The sequence below is a fragment of the Cynocephalus volans genome, chromosome 12, assembly GCF_027409185.1.
Source record: "Cynocephalus volans isolate mCynVol1 chromosome 12, mCynVol1.pri, whole genome shotgun sequence".
Classification (NCBI taxonomy): Eukaryota; Metazoa; Chordata; class Mammalia; order Dermoptera; family Cynocephalidae; genus Cynocephalus; species Cynocephalus volans.
In genome coordinates this window covers 76,334,854-76,355,486 of record NC_084471.1, presented here as the reverse complement: position 1 = coordinate 76,355,486, position 20,633 = coordinate 76,334,854, and the positions used below count along the sequence as shown (strand labels likewise).

General features: G+C 39.1%; 1 protein-coding gene across 1 annotated transcript; it reads right to left on the bottom strand.

The window, feature by feature from the left end:
• Positions 1-6,405: 6,405 nt before the first annotated feature.
• On the bottom strand, positions 6,406-17,311 carry PRICKLE1 (prickle planar cell polarity protein 1). The gene is made up of 7 exons (XM_063075312.1): positions 17,180-17,311; positions 15,306-15,419; positions 14,516-14,653; positions 13,702-13,905; positions 12,220-12,406; positions 10,134-10,997; positions 6,406-8,273 (listed from the first exon to the last, which is right to left on the bottom strand). Exons 1-7 carry the CDS (start codon positions 17,309-17,311, stop codon positions 7,414-7,416), a joined length of 2,499 nt encoding a protein of 832 aa, XP_062931382.1. The 3' UTR covers positions 6,406-7,413.
• Positions 17,312-20,633: the final 3,322 nt, after the last annotated feature.

Sequence of the window (20,633 nt, the reverse complement as noted above, 5' to 3'; positions counted from 1 at the left end):
GAAGGTAAAAGGTGATGAAGGTGGGAAAAGGTAGGTTAAGAGCAGAATGTGAAGGATGTTGAATGCTTGTAGCTTTACCCTTTCTCTCCTACTTAATGAAATATGAAAACATCACCTATTTATTTTAGTATTCTTGCCAAAAATGTGGATTTCTTATAGCCCTCAACCACTTCCCAACCCTGAGCCAGTTCACAGATCCAGAACTTCTTGAAGGGAGGGGAGGCCAGATCCCCCTAAGGAAAGACTGCTACACTGCCAGACTATATACTGGTTTCAGTTTCACTTCAGAGTATCCTGTAAGGGATCCTAAGCTCCAAGGAAGGCTCTGACAGTTCTTTGGCTACGGCTTTGGAGGTGGTGATCAGATGATTTCTGAAGTATTCATAGTGGACAGCATTCAGTGTTGTGAGCAGCCAGCCATCCAGTTGGCTTTATAGCTGTAACACTGCTCAGGCTGGCACCTGGAGCCCCTGAAAGTGGTGGCGACACTCTGCTTGCCAGACCAGGGTTTGTGGATTATGTCCAGTGCATTTATTATCTCCTTCCTGCCACTTCTCTTGAGAGTACTGATGTTACCTAATTCAGTAAAAAAGAAAAAAATTAGTGGGGAGGTGGGAGTAGACCAGTAACTGTGGTAGTTACCAGAATCAGTTCTCCTATTTTTCCATGGTAATAGAGTTGATTTGAATCACATGGCTGCCTAACTAGGACTATATAAGAATACTTCAGAAAGTTCATGGAAAATTAGGATTAAAAGATAATATGAATCTTTCCATGAACTTTTTGAAGTAGCCTCGTATTTGCAATGTCCTCCTTTTAGTTAGGTGTGATGAAGTGACTAAGTTCACCTATGGAGTTTGAGTGGAAGTACTGCTAATTCCAGGCTGGGATCCTTAGGACAGTGGATGTGCCTCCTCCATGCTCTCTTATCCTTTCCCAAAAGTGGTAATAATATCAATGCAACCTTGACATTTTGCAAAGCCAAGAGATAGAAGGAGCCTGGATCCCTGCATGACCACATGGAGTACTGAACTTCTATGTGAGAATGGAATAAATGACTTTATTCTTTAAGCCACGTTGTTTACTTTCTTACAGCAGCTCACCTTTTGCTCAAATACATTGCTTATTTTTGTCAAATGACATCCAAGAGTTAGCTTCACTGACATAGGCCCTGAGCAGGCTGTACCAGTTATGCATTTCCATTGTAATAAGTGATCTTGGAGCAATGGGGACTCATTGTATAAAAGGCTTTGCCAGTCCACTAAGAGTTCCAAGCTATATTTAAAATCTTGATGACAACAATACAGTCTTGTGCACATTTATATAGCAGTGGACACGATCTAATTCTATACATGTTGTTTTTTGAGCTCTGTTCCCGCAGACTGATGGTGTTCTAATGCTAGGCTTTTATCGCTAAAATTTAAAACTTTTAAAACTTTTAAAAGTTTTTTCCCATTAATTTTTCTTTTGTTTAGTGGCTAGCTGGTAAGGGGATCCAAACCCTTGACCTTGGTGGTGTAACACTATGCTCTAACCAGTCCATTAATTTTTAAAAACAACTTTATATTCTGCTACTTCTATAGAATAGAATATAGTATACCATATTGAATGTAGCTTAAAATATACTTATTTCAGGTTTAATACACTAAATATTTTACAGAATTCTGAAAAGCACCATATTTTTCTATTATTTCACTATCTGAACAAGATTAGAACCACCATTCTGGTGTTTGGTGGTTCACAAAACACTTTCACATGCAGTATCTTGCCGATGAAGATTTTATTCTCATTTTACTGTATAGCTACCTAGTGACAGAGCCAGGGTTCTGCCCAAATCTTTAGACTCTAGCCCTGGTGTTCTTGGGAGAAGTGGAAAAGGTTTGGTGGTAATTGAGAACTAAGTTCAAATCCTGACTCTAATAAATACTAGCTGTTTGATGAATATGGAGTTAATGTGTAATTATGTGCATTTTGAGAAGTGCCATTTAAGTGGAATGAACCTGGTAATTCAATTTTACCATTCTAGGAACCAAGATTAATTAAACAGTTAACACTTTTTTAGTTTTGCTACAACATGTTCAGTGATTCAAGACTAAGATTGCTGCCAATAACAGCCCTTTGAGATGTAGGAAAAAATCTTACTTTTCCTCCTGGTTATTGGGGAGAAATAACATGAAGGGAGGAAAATATCTTGTCCTCTATATACTCTATGCAGTCTCCAAACTATCTACCTAATAAAGATAAAACCAACCTGAAGCTTATGTACTGCCAGATAACCATCCCCAAACTACTTCTTCATTATTTAGTTTAACTTCTTGCCCACTCAGAATCTCAAGCATTCATATAAAAAAGAACCAACCCTCTTTAAATTTCCAACTCTCATACACTATGGTCTTTAGGGGGGTTGGGGATAAGCCTTTCAGGAATCCTTGCCAGACAAATATGTTGGTAAATGAAAGTCAGAAAAGGGAATATGCTGAGTGGGAAGACTCTTCTGTTGACTGACCTAATAAATTCAGTTGTCTCCATAGAACACTGAAGCTGCAAGGAAGCCTTTGAGATGGTCTGGCACTCTCATTTTACAGAAGTAGAAATTGGGTCAGAGCACTCAACCTGCTTGAGCTAACAAGAGAAGTGTCTCCTCATCCAGATCTCCTGAATCCTGGAGTCCCATGTGCTTTGCATCACTCTGCAAGATCAGCTTTGTGGTGGATTTATATTAGACCACTGTAATCGTCTTTTCCAAGGTCAGTTGCTTTGTTCAGTTGTCTAAAAACGCTAAAACAATTATTGGCATTTAAGAGAACTAGTTTCATAATCTTAATAGTACTGTTTACATTGTCTGGAATCACATGATTCCAGAGAGTGCGTTGCAAGTTACTTCTAAAGTTGGCATAACAGCACCTTGTAACATATAGCAATAGAGATGTGAAATTTCCTTTGCAAAAAGAAAAGTTAAGGCTGAAATTGATCCCTAAAGTGGGAGCACATGACCAGCTAGTTAGGTCTGTTCAAACAGAATAAATTGACTCTAATTCTGTAACCAAGTATATATACACGTATACACCCAATATCTTACTTTTTCACCACATTTCCTTCCCAAACCATTTGAAAGCCATCTTTAAACTTTATTCCCCTAGTAAAGTTTATGACTTTATGACCTTAGCAAAATGTGAGCTTGGAGGTGCAAAATTCAGTTATTCCTGCTCATTTCTCCTTGGCCCAGTTTACCTGGAGCCTTTCTAATGTGTTTGAGAGTTTACAGAAAACCCATGTGACTGTACAGGAACATTCCTTGTTTTTAGATTGTTCCAGTGAATGGCTAGAGAATCCAACTAGGCAATTAGCAATTTTCTCATTTGACTAATTAAGAAGGATTTTTATCCTAATTGTGTTACCAGCACTGAATGAGGCTCCTAATAGTGGTTTTTTTTTTTGTTTTTTTAATCCCAATCATTTTTTTTTTGTGCATCCAAAAATGGTCATGTATTTCTATAAATGGTAATTAGTTGTGCCTCTTCCAGACAGCTTTAAGGGATAGGGGAATCATCTTCAGACTCTAGAATTTATAACCCAGGGTTGGAGACTGGCTGATGGCAGGTTTTTTGTTCAGCAGTGTTTCAGAAATGTTTGAGTTGGTTGCTAGCATTTAAAAGCTTGGAGATTTCACAGAAGAGGTCCAGAATCCTGGCTTCTCTTGAAAAATCTACTGGTCTAGCAATACTGATTTTTTCCATGGCTGTAGTTGAGAGTTCATCAGAAAAGAGCAGCTCGAGAAACAAGTGTGCTTACATTGTTAGTAATTGTTCTCAAATCCTCTGGGCACTCCTGAAATATGTGAATACCGATACTTCCAGTACAATTTAAAGCCTTGGCTTCCACTACCCAAAGACCAAGCTGGGTAGAGACACATGCTACACATAGATCTAGCAGTCTTGGAGTAGACAGTGTCAGAACTGGAGTACACGCTGCTGAACTGCTTGGTGTGTGTGGGGGGGGTGACATCCACACATTTAGTCACAGAAATCTTCTATGTTGATTGTTGCTGAGTGAGAGTATAGGAAAAGCACATTTGCTTGTTTACTCCCATATATCTAGAGGTACCTATTCCAGTTTTACTGTTCCTTTAATAAGGCCCATGATTTGGACCTAAAGTGAGAAGGTTAAACAGCCATTGTCTCTCTCTTCCCTTCTGGTACTTTTAACTCAGGAACTATAAAGCAGAGTGTAGAGAATAGCAAATACATACATGAATGAACCATTTTCTTTCAATGAGGGCTGAAAGGAGTTCCTGTTGACATTTTGCCAGCGTCCTATTGGCCCAAGCAAAATGTTCTCCAGAGACTGCTCTAAGTGAGGAAAATGCATTTCTAAGATTCTGCTTCACCCAGGTAGAGATTAGAGGAAGTGTTTTTAACATTTGATACTTACCTTGGGACTGTTTTGGAGTTTAGTGACTGAACAGATACTTTGCACTCTTGTAAACTACATCTATTAACAACTTTTTAGCAACTATCTGCTTTATTTTCTTGCCTAATTCTTTATAGAACTGCAAGGAAGCTGCTGCTTTCTCCCTTTTTAGATACTCTTCTCTGTTATTGCTACTAACCTGGGTTTAAAGACTTGAAGGTTACTTTACCATTGTGAATAAATATTTCTGCATTGCCTTAAACCTCTGGCCATCTATATAACCCTTAAGGAAATGAAAAAAATGATGAGGGTGATTGTTGCCAGAAGCAAAAAGCAACTAATCTTTTTAGAATGTGCTTGAAAACTACTGAGGGCAGTGCCTTCCTTCAGCTTATACCTGCATTTTTCCAGGCTAAGTATCACCTCACCTGTTTACTATTTGTTACCCATCCTTTATAAACAACACATTGCAGCAGTCTTTTCTAAAAGGATGCCCACTGTTTGCAGCATAGGTTCTGAAAATTTCAAAAGTCAACAAGTCTGCTAATACATTATGTGAAATTGTGATGGAACATACACTCTCATACATTATATAAATGGAAATCAGGAGAATTTCTTTTGGAGAAAAATTGGCAATATTCGTCAAAGTTTTAAATATATAACCTGTCCCAGTAATTACATTGCTCCCAATTTATGTGCACATGCATCAGTGTAAGATAAGGTCTATATGAAGAAATTCAAGTCCATCACTAAGGGACTGGCTAAGTAATAGACTATTGAGTACAATATTAAGCAGCCATTGAAAGAATGAGGTAGACCTATATGCACTAATGTAGTATGGCTACATATAAAGTGAAAAAAAGTCACACTGCATATAGTTTACTACCATTTTTAAAGAAGACACACTTATATAAATGTGCTTTGAACATCTGAACGATACACTAGAACTGGATGAGTGGTTACTTCTGGGGAGTGGCACTGGGGATGAAGAGTCATTCTTTTATCATGTTTGAATTTTTTTTTTTTTTTAACCAAGTGTATGTACTTCCTTTTCATTGCTGATATAGTTTTTAAATGCCCCATACCGGGGAAATGATGTTAGGATTACTGTAAAGAGTTCTCTCACCGTTGGTGCTTTTCTCCCATCCAAGTGCTAACTAGGCATGACCCTGCTTAGCTTCCGAGATCAGACAAGATTGGGCATGTTCAGGGTAGTATGGCCGTAGACCACTGGTGTATTTCTGAAGAGGGTCTGTCTAGCCTTGCCCTATCCAGAGATGGGCATGGGGAGGATGTCAACCCACTGGTTTCCTATTGGACTCATGTCGTTCCTCCCCAGGGTCTGACAGTTGTTCCCTGCTCCGGCAAACACAGAAACATATGCTTCTGCACCTCAAGTCTTCTTTTTCCCACCTACTAGTAGGGATGTGTCAATATGCAGGAACTAAAAAGTAAATGATGAAATAAATCATGCTCCTGAACAGAGGAGCAAAATGGACATTATCTGGATACATTTGCAAAGATTTATACTGTATTCAGAAAGGTAGTTTGTTATTTATTAAGCATTTATTAAATACCTCACTAAAGGTTCTGGTTACCACTAGGACCTTTAGTTAGGACTGAGATGTATATGCAAGAATGGCACATATCACAATATCCATTCATTAGTTCAAATCGAACATAATTTTCCCTTTAACTAGAACCTCATATTAACTCGAAGTACTCAGTGGCACAGTGTCTTCTAATTTGAAGATTTTAAAAGAAAAACATAACCAGAAGACCCAGTTTTCAAAACTGCTATTTAAAGGCCAACAAATTAGCCGGAAGGCAAGGATAAAAAGGAATAACCTCTCTTTAAATAATAAATCTACATAAGTCCTCTGCCACAAAAAGCAGATCCTTGTAGTTCTGGACTCTTCCCATGAGATAATCACCATCTTGCTGAGAGTGGGAATGGTACCCTCCCCCCAGGAGAAAAAAAATTCACCCAAACAGTTTCTACTTGTTTTTACCATATATTCTAGGGGTATGTGTGGGGGTTTTTTTGTTTGTTTTTACATTTATACAGTTTACATTGCTTGACCCATAAATAACACTCGTAAGATTAATAGGGCCATAGCTTTAAAGACTATTTACATAGCCCCACCATGCATACAGAGCCTTTTTTAATATTGAAAAAATAAAAAACAAAAAACAAAAAACAAAAAAACCTTTCCATCACTATGCAATATAAATTTGACCATCTAAACTTATAAACCCTGACTAAAATACAAGCAATCATTTCAACCGTAAATGCTGTTTCTTGTTCTCTAACAAATCTAGCACTGCAGTGTAACAAACGTCTTGCAATTCAGGGATTATAAAAATATCAGCTTTAAAATCTCAGCTGTACAGTATATACATTAATATTTGCACCGTTAAATTAGGAATACACTTAAGTCTATGAAATACTACATTATAAATAGCAATTTTTTTTTTCAATCTGTAGCTGCAGCTAATACAATGTTTACCTGGCTGATGAGGGTTGAAAGGGGACAAATTGGCCTCAGCACAATATAGGATGCACAGTGTTAGCTAGGTCACTGTGACGACGTGCATGCCTCACAAGACAGACCTGAGCCAACCTGACTTACATAAACAACAAACACTATTGCTTTACAAAGGTGGCTGGAGTTCTCCATCTTCAAAAATCAATACCGCCATCCAATCACTTCGCAACAGTTTCTTGAGTATTCTCTTGAGGTCTGGAGACCAAAGCAGCTATATAAAACTGTAATGCAGTAGGCACAAGATGTCATGTCATCCTGGTACCATCCAAGGAGAATAAACTGGAGAAATCACACCTTTCAAATGTTAATCTGACACTGTAAACGGCAGTTGGGTTCTCATTTACATGGGCAAAGCACTTTAAACTATTTTAGCAAATTTCCTATAGAAGAAAAAGGATATGATTCTGACAGTTAATGGCTAAGTTTTAAACAAATGATCTCCATAGCTACTCAGTTAGGAAATAATACAGTTTTTGCCCTTGTGTCCCTTTTTCTTCTTGGATTTAGTTGTTCTCTGACCAAACTGAGGGGTGGGGAGTGCAGAAGTTGGACTAGAAAGGTCATCTGTATAGTAGGCATATCTCTGTGGCCGGGGTTGAGGAATTGGTTGTCCAAGAAAATATCCTTCTTCTTCTGAGTCGGAAGAGGATGAGGAGGAGGAACACCAGGAATCATCATCCTCACCATACAGTCCCAGAAACCTACTCACTCCCGGGTTCTGCAGTGCATAGTCCGAAGTGGCGTGGGCATACTGTCCATAGAAATCACCATTCTGGATGTATGCTTGGATCTCCCGGGCACTTTTATTCTGTATAAACTTCTCATAGGTATCAGGGGTGTAAAGCCGCAGTCTATCCTTGGGAGAGTATTTTCTTTCTGTAACAAGATTCAGGGCATTATCAGAGCGGGACTTTCTACTTCTCCTGCGGCGATGGTGATGAGACCTGGATCCCCTCTCTTCAAAATGGTAGACCCGTCTCCGAGTCCTTTCACTCATTGGAGGCTGCCGGATTTCGATGTTGTCATAGTTTCCATTGTCAATGACATCATCAGAAAACTTGACCTGCTGTGGTCTGGACTGAGACTTGGATCTTCTCAGCACTGGCAGATGTACTGGTTTCTCTTCAGGCATGATTTTTTCTGGACACAACTCTGAACTTAGACTCTTTAAGGATTCTGCACTCCTGTGCAGCATGGAAGAGTTCAAAGTTCCCATATTACTCATTTTCTCACAATCTTCTGCCTCCATCTCTTCAAAGTTTTGCAGAGAATATAATGATGGCCTTGGCTTGTTTTCCCCATCTGCCGAAGCTCCTAAAAGAGAAGCCAAAACAAGATGTGAATCTCAATAATACTGATATTCTGACAATTATTACAAACAAGCTACTGAAAGGAAACGTTTCAAAAAAAATTTCCAAGTTTCAATATTTGATTAAAACCCACTAGGGAAAATGAATGTGCATATACATACCAATTGAGAAGAGGTATGAATTTTGTTATTAATACAAAGGACATAGCTTCTCAAGCCCAGCTGTTTTGGTGCCAAAGATTAGTTATAAGTACCAAAAATTGAATAGTTCTTCCAAGAAGCCTCTTCAGTAGTTTATTAATATAAAATGTAGAAGCTTCTGGCTCTCAATCCATTAAAGCCAAATTGCTTCATCTGAACTTCTATCAAATCAACAATTCCTTCCTTTGCATCCACATGGCCCCATCATGGGCAAGTCTTCCTCAACTTATGCTCACACTCATGGTTGGCAAGCCACAGCCCCACAGCCTGTTTGTGTATAGTTTTATTAGAACACTGCCACACCTACTTATATACATATTCTCTGTGGCTGCTTTCTACAATGACAGAGCTGAGTAGTTGCAACAGAGACCATATGGCCTAAAAAGTACTATCCAGCCCTTTATGGAAGTGGTTTCCTAACCCGACCTAGACCTTCATCTAGTCTTCTCCACCTTCGACCCATAAAATATGCCACTTCAGATTCTTATTTTAAAACTTTTCTCAAAACTGATTATTTTCTGATGTTAAATGCTAGAAAGCACAACAGATATTGATATCCTTTGTTACAATAGGGCCCAAGGAAGTGAAGATAAATATATATATAGTCCAACAGACTATGACAATAGGGAGTGGTGGGGACTAGTGTCAAGTGGAGACTATATAAGTTCCTACTTTGTAAAGGGAACCTGTTTTTCAGCCCATTGTCAAGGGAATGTCAGCCCCTAACACTTAAACTTGTACCACAGTATGTGTTTTTTGGTATGAAGCGTTAAAATATCTAGCACAGGGCCTGGCAGACAGGAGGTGTTAACAACTTAGGCTCACCCGCCATTCTTCCTCAGCTCCCCTTTATTGCAGAATTTGTCTTATCCCTCTGTGGGAATGCAGTGCCTGGCACAGGTCATTCCTGGCACTGGGCAGCCGCTAAAGCCTTTTCTGTCAATATTACTGTAAGAGCTTATTGAAAGGACTGAATGTCATTAGTTTGAACATTTCTGCATCCAAAGACTTATCACAAATACGAGATTCATAATGCACTGGGTTCTAGGCCCAGTCTTGCCATTAGAACCTATGCAATACTAGGCATTTAGCCTCTTGGTAATTCAAGTTTCCTCATTTGTAAAATGCAATATTATACAGCTCAGGGTCATTTTAAGAATAAAATATGGGTAACTGATATGAATGTGCTTTGATAACATTAAAGAAATATTTTATAATCTGAGTAAAAAATGTTCAGCTAATTTTGAGCTATTGCCAGAGGGCAATTCAGGAAAGTGTAAAAAAGTGTTATGAGCTTATAAAGTACACAGGCCAATTTTAATATTTTAAAATTCATATAGCACAATCCAGAGTATGGTTATCTTTCAGACAATCCAATTGCAGACTCCCTTATCCAAAGACTCCCTTATCCAAATAAATTAAGTTCTTCCTCTTTAAAACAGGGATAATTTCTATCCCAAAAGAATGTATTGAAAAAATATTTTATACATATGCATACACACGTTTGTGTTGCTGTTGTGTTTGGCATTTAAATTGAAATGCCTTCCTTCCCTTGGTCCACAGTTTTAAAGAACATAACCCCTACTGGCGCTGAATTGCAATCTGGTGAAGAAACTTTTCAGTGACTTATTTTTCAAATACACCATGATCCCTAGATTACGTACCAGTGATATTAGACAAAGCCAAAGAATCCATAGAGTCCCGAACACTTTGCTCTGGTTTCAAGTCTGACAAACACTCTAGGGAATCTTCATACCACTGTGTTTGATCATGATTATATCCTGAAGCACCATGGTCCAGATCCAATTCCTGGAGCCTTCTACTGCTTGCAGGGCCTGGGTGGCTGCCATAAGCAGAATCACCCAAACCATCTTGTGACTGGGCCCAATACATATCAGATTGGTATTTTTTACTTGCAAGGCTCTGGTTATTTTGCTTTAACTCAGTCTTATTTTTAACCATGTTATCAGATATCCAATGGTCATTGGCTCGAATATCCATCTCACTGGGCTGCTGCTGAAAGAGGCTTTTATCACCAAACTTGAGGAGGAGCTGTGTCATATAATCTTCATGCTCAGCCCATTCTTCAGGGTCTTCTGGGGTTTCCTGCTCTACTCTGCCTTTCCAAAATTCTTCACTGACAAAACTTGCTCCTTGCCTGGAGAGACTAAGATCATCCAGTTTCCGAGAAAGGGTGTCATCAGCATTGCCTGAAAGGCCAGGAAACTTGTAGTTCAGAGCTGGTGACAAGAGAAGAGACTGTCTACACTGATCTGCTGACCGACTGCTTTTGCCCATTCGAACACTTCTTCGGGAATCTCTTGATCGAGCTGACTGAAATGCAGAGTCAGAAGAATCGGAGGCATGGATATCTTCACCGAGGCTGCATGTTTTTGAGCAATAAATGTGACCTTGTTTGGGAAGGAAGGGGCATCCCAGCAGGGAGGCTTTACACTGGGCACAAGAAAAGCATGCTTCTGTGGCATGCCAGTGCTGCCCATCATAGGTCATCTGAGCATGGTCAACACCTGTTTTGAAAAAGGATAGAACAGGTTACCATTTAATACTTGAGATAAAGGAATAAGAAATGGAGAAAAGAAATAAAGACCACGGGCATGGGGGCACTCTCAGGGGTGATGGAAAAGTTCTACATCATGACGGGGTTGTGGGTTACTAAGGTAAAATTAATCGGCATTATTCACGGTTTCTGTATTTGTGAATATGCCTACTCTCTAAAATTTACTATATTAAGTGAAATAAGCCAGGCACAGAAAGAGAGATACCACATGTTCTCACTTATTGTGGGAGCTAATAAAAATAAATAAATATACAAACAAATAAGCGGGGGCGGGGGGGAAGACACAACCACCACAGCAATTCCTTGAACTTGTTAAGTGAACAGATATGATGTTGATGGGGAGGAAGGGGGAGAGGGAGGGAGGAAAAGAAGGAATTGGTAAAGGGACATGAAAATCAACTACACTGTATACTGATAAATTAAAAAAATTAATAAATAAATATTACTTGCAACCCTAAAATTGATACTTGCAAACCTTTTTGTGGTCATTGGCAGACATGCAAAGCAGCAAAATGTACATTCACAGCTGAGGTCAAAGAAAGCAATGCTGTGCCTTTTGTTTTGGTGCTCATGCTGTAAAGGAGTGTCCTATTCATAGTCTATTTAGTGCCATGTTTTTTTGCATTTTTGTGCTTTTTGTTGGTGATTTTGCTATTTAAAATGGCCCCTGAGTGCAATGCTGAAGTACTGTCTAGTGAACCTTAGGTGCAAGAAGGCTGTGATGTGCCTTATGGAGAAACTACATGTGTTAGATAAGCATCTAATCTTGAGTTATCGTGCTGCTGAGCCATGAGTTCAATGTTAAGAAATCAACAATATATATTCAATAAACCAAAACACACATGGAACTGGTTATGTATTGATGGGTTGATGGACATGTTCTGACCAAAGGCTTGCAGGAACCCAACCCTGTATTTCCAAAAAGAGCGGTGGTTCAGTATTTACCAATTCAGTGTTTGTGGCAACTTTACAGAACATAACTACTATAAATAATGAAAATCAACTGTGTATTCACTTGTCAAAGCTCAAACTGAAATATTTAAGATTTGTATAACTCACTGTATGTAAAACTGTACCTCAAAAAAAAAAAAAAAGAAAAGGAAAAAATAAGACTGGATAATCATAGACTACTGGCTGTGTGACAGGGCAGACAGGCCTAGCTGTGGACTTACCAATATGTTCCCCACACGTCTCACAGTACTCGGCATAGAGAGACTCAAAACAGCCGCAGCAGAATGGGCGGCCATCCTTCATGATATACCTCTGTCCTCCGAGGACCGTTTCACACTCCAGGCAGCAGAAGTGTTTCATGTGCCAATGGCGACCCTCGGCTTCTGTGCACTCATCAGCAAAAATTATCTTTAAAAACAAACATTAAGCCATAGGATGAAAGAAAATCATTGTGAACTATTTTAAAGGTCAAGTAATTGACAAACACTAGCTCTTAAAAAAATCAGATAGCTAACCTTGTTTTTTATAGCTTAGCTGCAAGCTTAAATCTACCTTGATTTAGCTACAAAACAAGAGCATAAATTGGCAGTTTGAAAAAGAGAAACTAAATAAATGCTTGCTTAAACTTTAAAAAGGAAAATAGATTTCTACACTGGAATTAATTCATTTGGTCATATTTTTGCTCCCTAATAACACTTTGTTGGCATAATCTGGCAAGGAACACATTAACATGGAAATAATTTGGTGGTCTGTGTGTTTTAACAGAAAGAAGACTCATTAAAATGTCTGTGGAGTCAACACAATTATAGCTAAGTGGATGCTGGAATTGTGTGAACAGCACTAGTGTAGATAATGCTTCATTTGTCTTGATGACTCCTCCAGACTAAGGACTCTTTTTTTTTATATTTTTGGTTTCAAAAAAATGTTCAAATAGCACATCACTGAAAAAACTTAAAAAATAAATGTGTAAAAGTAAAAAAGTTTATTGTTACAGATTGAAGGAGACTAAGGATATTTAGTAAGTAAATGCAATGAAGTACCCTGCATTGGATCTTCGAACACAAAAAGGACATTAGTAGAAAAACTGGGAAAATCTATATCAAGTCCATAGTTTAGTAATGATGTTATACCAATGTTAATTTCTTGGCTTTGATACGTAAATCATGGTTATGTAAGATGTTAGCATCAGAGGAAGCTGGGAGAAGGGTATACAGACCTCTGTAGTATCTGTGCAACTCTTCTGTAAATCTAAAATTACTTTAAAATAAAAAAGCTGAAGCCTTTTCCACCACCATCACTTCCCACATGTCCCAGGGGTAACCTCTATTAACTTAGTATACAAAGGATCTTCAAAAAGTTCATGGAAGGATACACATTAGCTTTTAACAAATACGCGCACTATATCTATTTTTTCCCACTTAGCAACAAAAATAGATCATCTGCTACGTGCTCTTCTGCAACTTGTTTTTTTCTTACAACCCATCAAGGACATCATCATACTTATCAAAGCACAAAGACACCTGCTGCCCTCTCTTTTTTGGATACATATTATTCCATTGTGTGAATGTACAGGGTTATCTTAAAAGTATACATACAGAGCAAAACCCAGGAGATATTTATATTTTGCTTAGATGTGAACAATGGAATATTGGCTTACTATAAGCTTATTTTTCCAATGTTAAAGGATGAACTGTTTGTTATACCTCGTCACATGCCGAACACCGTGGTTTAAGCAGTTCCGCGTGGTGCCTGCCACAGTGAATTTTTCCATCCTGATAAAAATAGATGAGGTCGACCAGCATCTCGTTACACGTGAAGCAGACAAAACAGGATGGGTGCCAGCACACTCCGGGGCCCGCACGGGAGGCAAACACGGCAACCTCCCCTCCGTTTATCTTCAACCCACACTAAAAACAAAAGGATGTGAATTTTAAATGATCCTTTTTTAAATGACTGGATTCTCAGCCTTTCCTACTCTACTGTAAATCCCAGATTTGTCAGGAAAGCTTTTCTTTTTGTCTCCTGTTAGTGATTAAATAGCTCTTTAATGCTGGATTACTTGGGATTCCTAACTGTAAGAACATGCCTCAGATATACTATGACACCAGACTGTTCCTAAGCATGGTTTAATCTGATTCACATTAATAGTGGTTTCCTGAGCCAGCCTCCTGCTGGATACATTTCCTACTCTGAGAACTGCCAGTAAAGCTCTGAATGTCTTCATTATGTTTCTGCATTTTTCGAATACTAGGTGTATCCTAGCACCTCCCTCCACGTCAGGATCCTACAAAAGGCAGGATTTCACCCAGTGTTTACACAAGGGCAGTTTGACCCCCACTGTCATATACGGCAATGTAGCCAGCCATAGATAGGAATCACTGTTTAATAAAAAGCCAGGTTGTCTTTCTCTTACTCTTTGAAGGCTTTTAGGACCCTTGCCTGTGCCAGCCCTGTCACCTGCCCCCAGCTTTCTCCATCCACATCACTACCACCAGCTACTCATTCTGGCAGGGCTACCTGCTCACACATGGCGTGCATGATGGCTCTGGACAAGAGTTTAATCGTCCCTCTCCCAAGTGCTTCCTTCTTCCGCTGAGCACTGAACACCTGCAATTCTTTTTTCTCCTCTTCACTCAGAGACTGGCAATACCGCACCTTCACAGAAAGGAAAACAGAAGTGCCATGCTGCAGTGCATAGTCTTTCTCACCAACTCTTTATTTCCAGAGTTAGAGTTTCAGGAAATAAAACATTTTAGCTGGCCTGCCTCCAAGAATCCCCGATTTTAAAATGACACCATACCTAAATCTTGCAGCCTCTCTAGAAAAAGGAAAAGGCAATCTGAAGGAATGGTCTTTATTATTTTTTTAATATAAAATGTTTATTAGTTCAAACCCTTATCAGCAGAGACATTTCGAAAAGCAAGCCATTAACCTTTCTGTAAAAGGTTTTAGCTTGCTAACTGCCACTTTCACTCTGCTTTCTACAGGCACTCGACTCAGCTGCAGGCCTGAGCTCCCGGGAAGCATTTTCTCTGGATGCAGGCGCAGGGCAATCTCAGGAATTTGCAGGCTCCTGATAATTGGTGGGTGGCTGCAAACACTATAAAAACCAACTTGTGTTAAGTTTATTGCACTGACACCCTTTTTCTCTCTTCTCTTAAAGAATGGAAAGCTGTATTCTCCAGCCAAATTTTAACTGAAGAAAGGCAAGAGAGAGCCCTAGCCAGTGAGGAGCTGGTTTATGAGAGGCATCTCAATGCTTATCCTGTGTTTGTTCTTTTTTCTAATTAGCCTTCCTGTATTTTACCTCATTGTCATGTGGTGGCAATTGGTACAAAAGCTGTTTAATCCGATGTTTCTCTCCAGGGCTGTTAACATAAGGAACCTTTTCCTCTGGTAAGCAAGCAAAATAGAGCTGGATCTGCACAAGACATGGGGAGAATGACATCAGTATACAAAAACTGAACATCTTAGTCTTTAGAAAGTTAACTTTCCCTAGATACAAAGTCTGGCCTCTTGTAGCTAATGAGAAGGCCAGCTGAGCCAGCTCCACAGAACCGCAAACCTTCAGATAACTAGCATCCAGCTGCTAAACTGCTCTTCAGGAATGTAATTTGTAGTGACAATTAGGGGCATCATAAATTATGTACCATAAACTACGCATACTGAATGTCACTATTCCTCAGCCAAAACCAAGGGTCAGCCAGAAGATCAGTGAAGGTCCTGGGTGAATTCTATAAATGACCACACGGGCTGTAGTGACACCGTCCAAAATCCTACACAAGCACATTTAATTTGCTCTCTGAATTTTACATGTTACAAAGACAAAAGCTGTTTTGTTAAACTCTGTCAACTCTCCCTTATCAGGTCCTCTCAAGCGTCGGCTTTCTTCGCTTCCATGGGTGCTATTTTCTAAATATCTGGAGTAAGTTTCCCTGAGGAAACTGGAGAGGCGCCATACTGAGCTGTACTTAGTTTACTTTGAAAGGAAAACTTAATTTTTGTTTGTTTTTCTCTTGTATTTAAAGAAACATTCCTTAACAGGTACTGCTAAGGAAACTGCAATGCTGAGAAGGAATGAAAGTGATTCAAGAAAAAAAAGAGATTAGGGAATTTGGGGTCTGCGTCAGTATCTCAGTACTACACAAAACCTACTTGTCCCCCCTGCAAGAAGAAGGGGTTCTCTCTAGTAAGTAGTTTGTCAAAATATTTCTTTTCTAACTGCTTCACCGCCACCCCACCCTCTCTCCATTGTGTCAGCTCTAGAAGCTTTTTACAGTTATAAACTTACTGCTACATGTGCACCAGGTGCAGTGCTAGGCCCTGGATGAATAAGGATACCCTATTTTCAAAGGAGTTCCCACCCTACAGGAAACAGCATAAGTTAGAAGCTACCACATAACCAACTGTCATCTTTTATTTCAAGTGATGCCTTTACCCTTGTAATAATATTTATCACCAGCAATTTTCAACAAGTTCATCATGGTAAGGGTATTTGGAAAATAAAAATAGGAACATAGAATGTTCTCACCTTCCTTAAAACAATACAGACAAAGTGCAAAATGAACTTTTTAATGTTTTTCCAATCCCCACTGTGTGGTGACAGATTCTTTTATATGCAAAGGTATCAGAGGTCAAATTTCTATGGAATAACACTTCAGATGGTTTCTTATAGTTCTGCATCTCTCTTCCAAAGCAAAAGCATTGCTGAGAACTGGCATGGAAACTTTCCTCTTTCCTTTTATTACCTTTTTGTTGTCACTGAAGTTTTAAAAAAGGTAATTCCTCTCACTCGAGAGGGACTCATTTGAAATACACATAACAAATGCATACGTATAGAGTGTTGCCTTGTAACACCAAGGTCAAGGATTCAGTTCCCCTTAAAGGCCAGCCACCAAACAAAAAAACCCAAATGCATACGCAGTTCTCTACATTTCACTTATTAGAGCAAAAAGAGCATCATGATGGGGGCTTCTGGATGCAGGAGTATGGAGAGATTGGAAACTTTTTATTGAGAAACCTTAAAAAGCAAAAATTCAAAGCCGTCCGAAGAGGAGGGAGGACTGAGAAGGGAGGTGTGACAGTGTCACAGTAATGTTCTAAACATTTAAGAAAAAATGCCCTGAAGTCTTAAATCATGCTGAAAAACCAATAGAAAATGGAGGATGATTAGATTCCTACCTGCTCCGGTCTGAGGCCAGGGGGAACCCAGGCATACTCCTCCAAGGCACAGCCAGAATCATCATCGGATGTGGAACTTCTCTGACACCCAAAGGTGAGTTTGCTCATTTTGGGCTCCATCTCCAAAGGCATAATAGTAAAGTTAAAAACCTGTTTCTCAGTCATAGGACATCAATCAAACAATGGCTGCTGTGGGCAATATAAGAAAAAAAACAACAAAAAACAAATTAAAACCCCGAATGCATCACTCTTACCTTCTGAGAGCTTTTATTGAATACTTGTTTACACACAGCTGGGCCCAGAGAAAGCAACCAAATTACTAATATCACCACCTCCAATGCCCAACCCCCAAGCCCACTGAAACTTAAACTCTAGGTCTATACAATTTGGAAACAGACTCCCTCCCTTACCAACTCAGTATTTCAGAAAATGCCACCGAAGCTAGTTTACTTTCAGTTGCCTTTAAAATATGACTCTACACGATTCATTAGAAAAGTTGTCAAGAAAATGGCTTTGTTGATTCTCTAACTTGCCCACAGATGAAATCCTTGTGAAGACTTAAGAGTTGTAGAAAAAAGTGTCAGGGATGGGGCCACCTGCCTTCCCATTACGAGGTGCCATGAAAAATGGCTCCGTAGACCCCATTGGGCTCCCCATATTTCCTAAGTGATTTTTCAACTGAGTCAAAGCTGTCTGCCAAGAGTGGGTCCACTGGGCCAAACTACTTAGGTTTCAGATTTTTAATCATGTTTTGTAAGACACTAAACTTAGTTTACACACTGAATAGAAATAGCACTGTTAAATTCTTATACAGTACATTAAATCCTCAAGCCTTTACTGAGAACTAAAGTCAGCCAGACATTCATCAATGAGTTCCTTCAACAAACAGTAACTGAATACAGCCTTAGGTTAAAATAAAATCCAGCTTGGTGACTACTGATATTTAATCGTGTCACAAGCCAGCATTCATTGAAAAGTTATGCAGTACCTACTATGTGTGTCCTGCATCAGCCCCATATTGCTCAAAGAAAGATGCAAAACTTTTTCTGAATGAAAAGCCTCAGATGAAAGGCTATAGAGGTATAATATTCTCTGCCCTATGACCCAGGAACTTTATTATCACCATTTAACTGTCTTCTGATTGTTAAAAAATCATCCCTCATCCCAAGGCACTATGAAGAAAAAAAAAAGATAGAACTTTCAGAACCAGATGGAGCTTTTTATACTTGCCCCTTTCCCTCCAAAAAAATGACATGAAGAAAGAAAATTCTAGATAATTACCCCAATCCAATCATTTTAGAGAAAACAAGGATCAGGGAAGTCACTTGCTCAAGGTCACACAGCTAAAAGCCAGAGTCTAGTCACACATTGACATGTCAGACTTCCAAAACTACTTCTGCCTTAATAAATGTTCTCATTCACTTAACAAGTGGGAAAGGCAGTGAAAACCTAAACACTTTCAGCCTGAGACTAAGTTGTTTTCCAGCAACTATCTCAATGCAGCTCTAAATACAGAGTGTTAGGGCTGGCTGGTTAGCTGAATTGGGAGAGCATGGTACTGATAACACCAAGGTCAAGGGTTCAGATCCCTGTACTGGCCAGCTGCAAAAATAGATAGATAGGTAGACCTAGTGTTAGAAAATGTTACCTATTAAAACCTATAATTATTAAAGCTTATGGTTTTTCTTTTACAAATCAAAGGACATTAACAAAATTAAAGTTGGGAAATGGAAGTTCTTAAGTGGAAGGCCGAGCATCCCATGGCTGCAATCTTTACTAGCAGTAGGAGCAATGCTACACAGATATTATTCCAACTAATAAATTTAACTTTCATTCACCCAGAACAAAAAGTAAAGATGACCTCATTTCCTATACTACCATTGGGAAGTTATGACCTTTTAAACAAGGCATCATTTCACACAGGTGTGATTCATTCATGTCTTGACTTAGAAAGGGCTTTCTAAACATAGGCACATTCCTCTTACTCTTCAATAAAAAGGGATGTGTTAATGAAAGTCAGAAATTTTCTTGGATCTAGTCTTTCCCTTTTGTTTTGGAAAAACAGTTCCCACACGTCAAAGGAAGAGAACCAGAGGTTAAGAATTTAATTAGTAACTCAAAACCCCCCACCAGGAGAACAGGTACCTTCAATACAATTTAATCTGAATCATGAAACATGAACATTTGCCCCTTGCCAAATCTGGCTGAGCAGGGAGACACTAAGGCATCTGCTCTGCAGACTTACAAAGAACATAAATATTAAATAGAATCAAAATTAAATGTCACTATATTATAAAACAAGAGAAAACACTACAAATTAAGAGAAACCATGGATTTTCCAAGCTAACACAAAGATACAGATTGCCAAAGACCTGAATTACTTTTACAGCTGTACTCCTTGATTAGCCTTTTGTGAAAAATGTACAGTAAATTACTATCCTAATCAAGGAAAATCTACGTTAGCACTAAACACCACCATCCCCTCCTCCCATCACCTGGATGCGCTGGCCACATCTCAAACCCTACAACTCCTACATGTTCATTCTACCCTTTCTACAAACCACACCGAGGACTGTCATTCACCGACAATGTAAAAAGTACAAGTGAAACAACATTCAGTGACAAATCATTTTCATCACAGGCATGGCTTTCAGTTTCATTTGTTAGCACTCACAACAGCTAACTTATGCCCTTGTGCCTAGCCTGGTACAATATATTAGGCTATGGCATTAATCACTATATCGAGCAACCCAATGTAGGTATCTCAACAGATAAGGAAAGTGAGCCTCAGAGCGGTTTGCCTCAGGGTCAATTGTCCAAGGTCAATAAGTTGATAAGCAGAGGCCTTAGGGCCAGGCCTATCTGTGATCATAAACCCCTACCACCCCACACTGCCTCCTGGGGGTGGAACGGATGGTGAACTAGTCATGCTATACTGCACTGCTGACACACAAAATGCCATAACTGGATAGTAGACAGTCCACCTTATGGAAGGCATTTTAAGGAGAATATACTGTCAAAAAGGATTAGAAAAAAAGTCAATGGCCTCATGCACTGTTGGTTCATAGTTCATTCACTGGAGAAAGCCTTTGTCCTTGATATCAGAGAACAATTACTTAAAAATGACAAAACATTACATTTATAGCAAGTTCTCAGAGCTGATCATAATACAAACATTAAAAAAATAAGTTAGATAACATGACCTCCACTTGGACCAAGTTGTGGTACATAACTACTAGCTACTTCTCCGTTAACTGGTAACATGAACACTTCAACCTGGATTTTTCTATTTTTTAAGATTACTTGCACTTGCCAGCAGGCCCAGAGAGAGTCTATTCTTAGACATATCACTGACTTACACTGTGTTGGGTGAGAGCAGTTGAGTGCTGAGCATATTTCCTGTGCTTGTGAAAAGTTACAATAAAAATTATAAATAAAAATGTGATCTCACAAA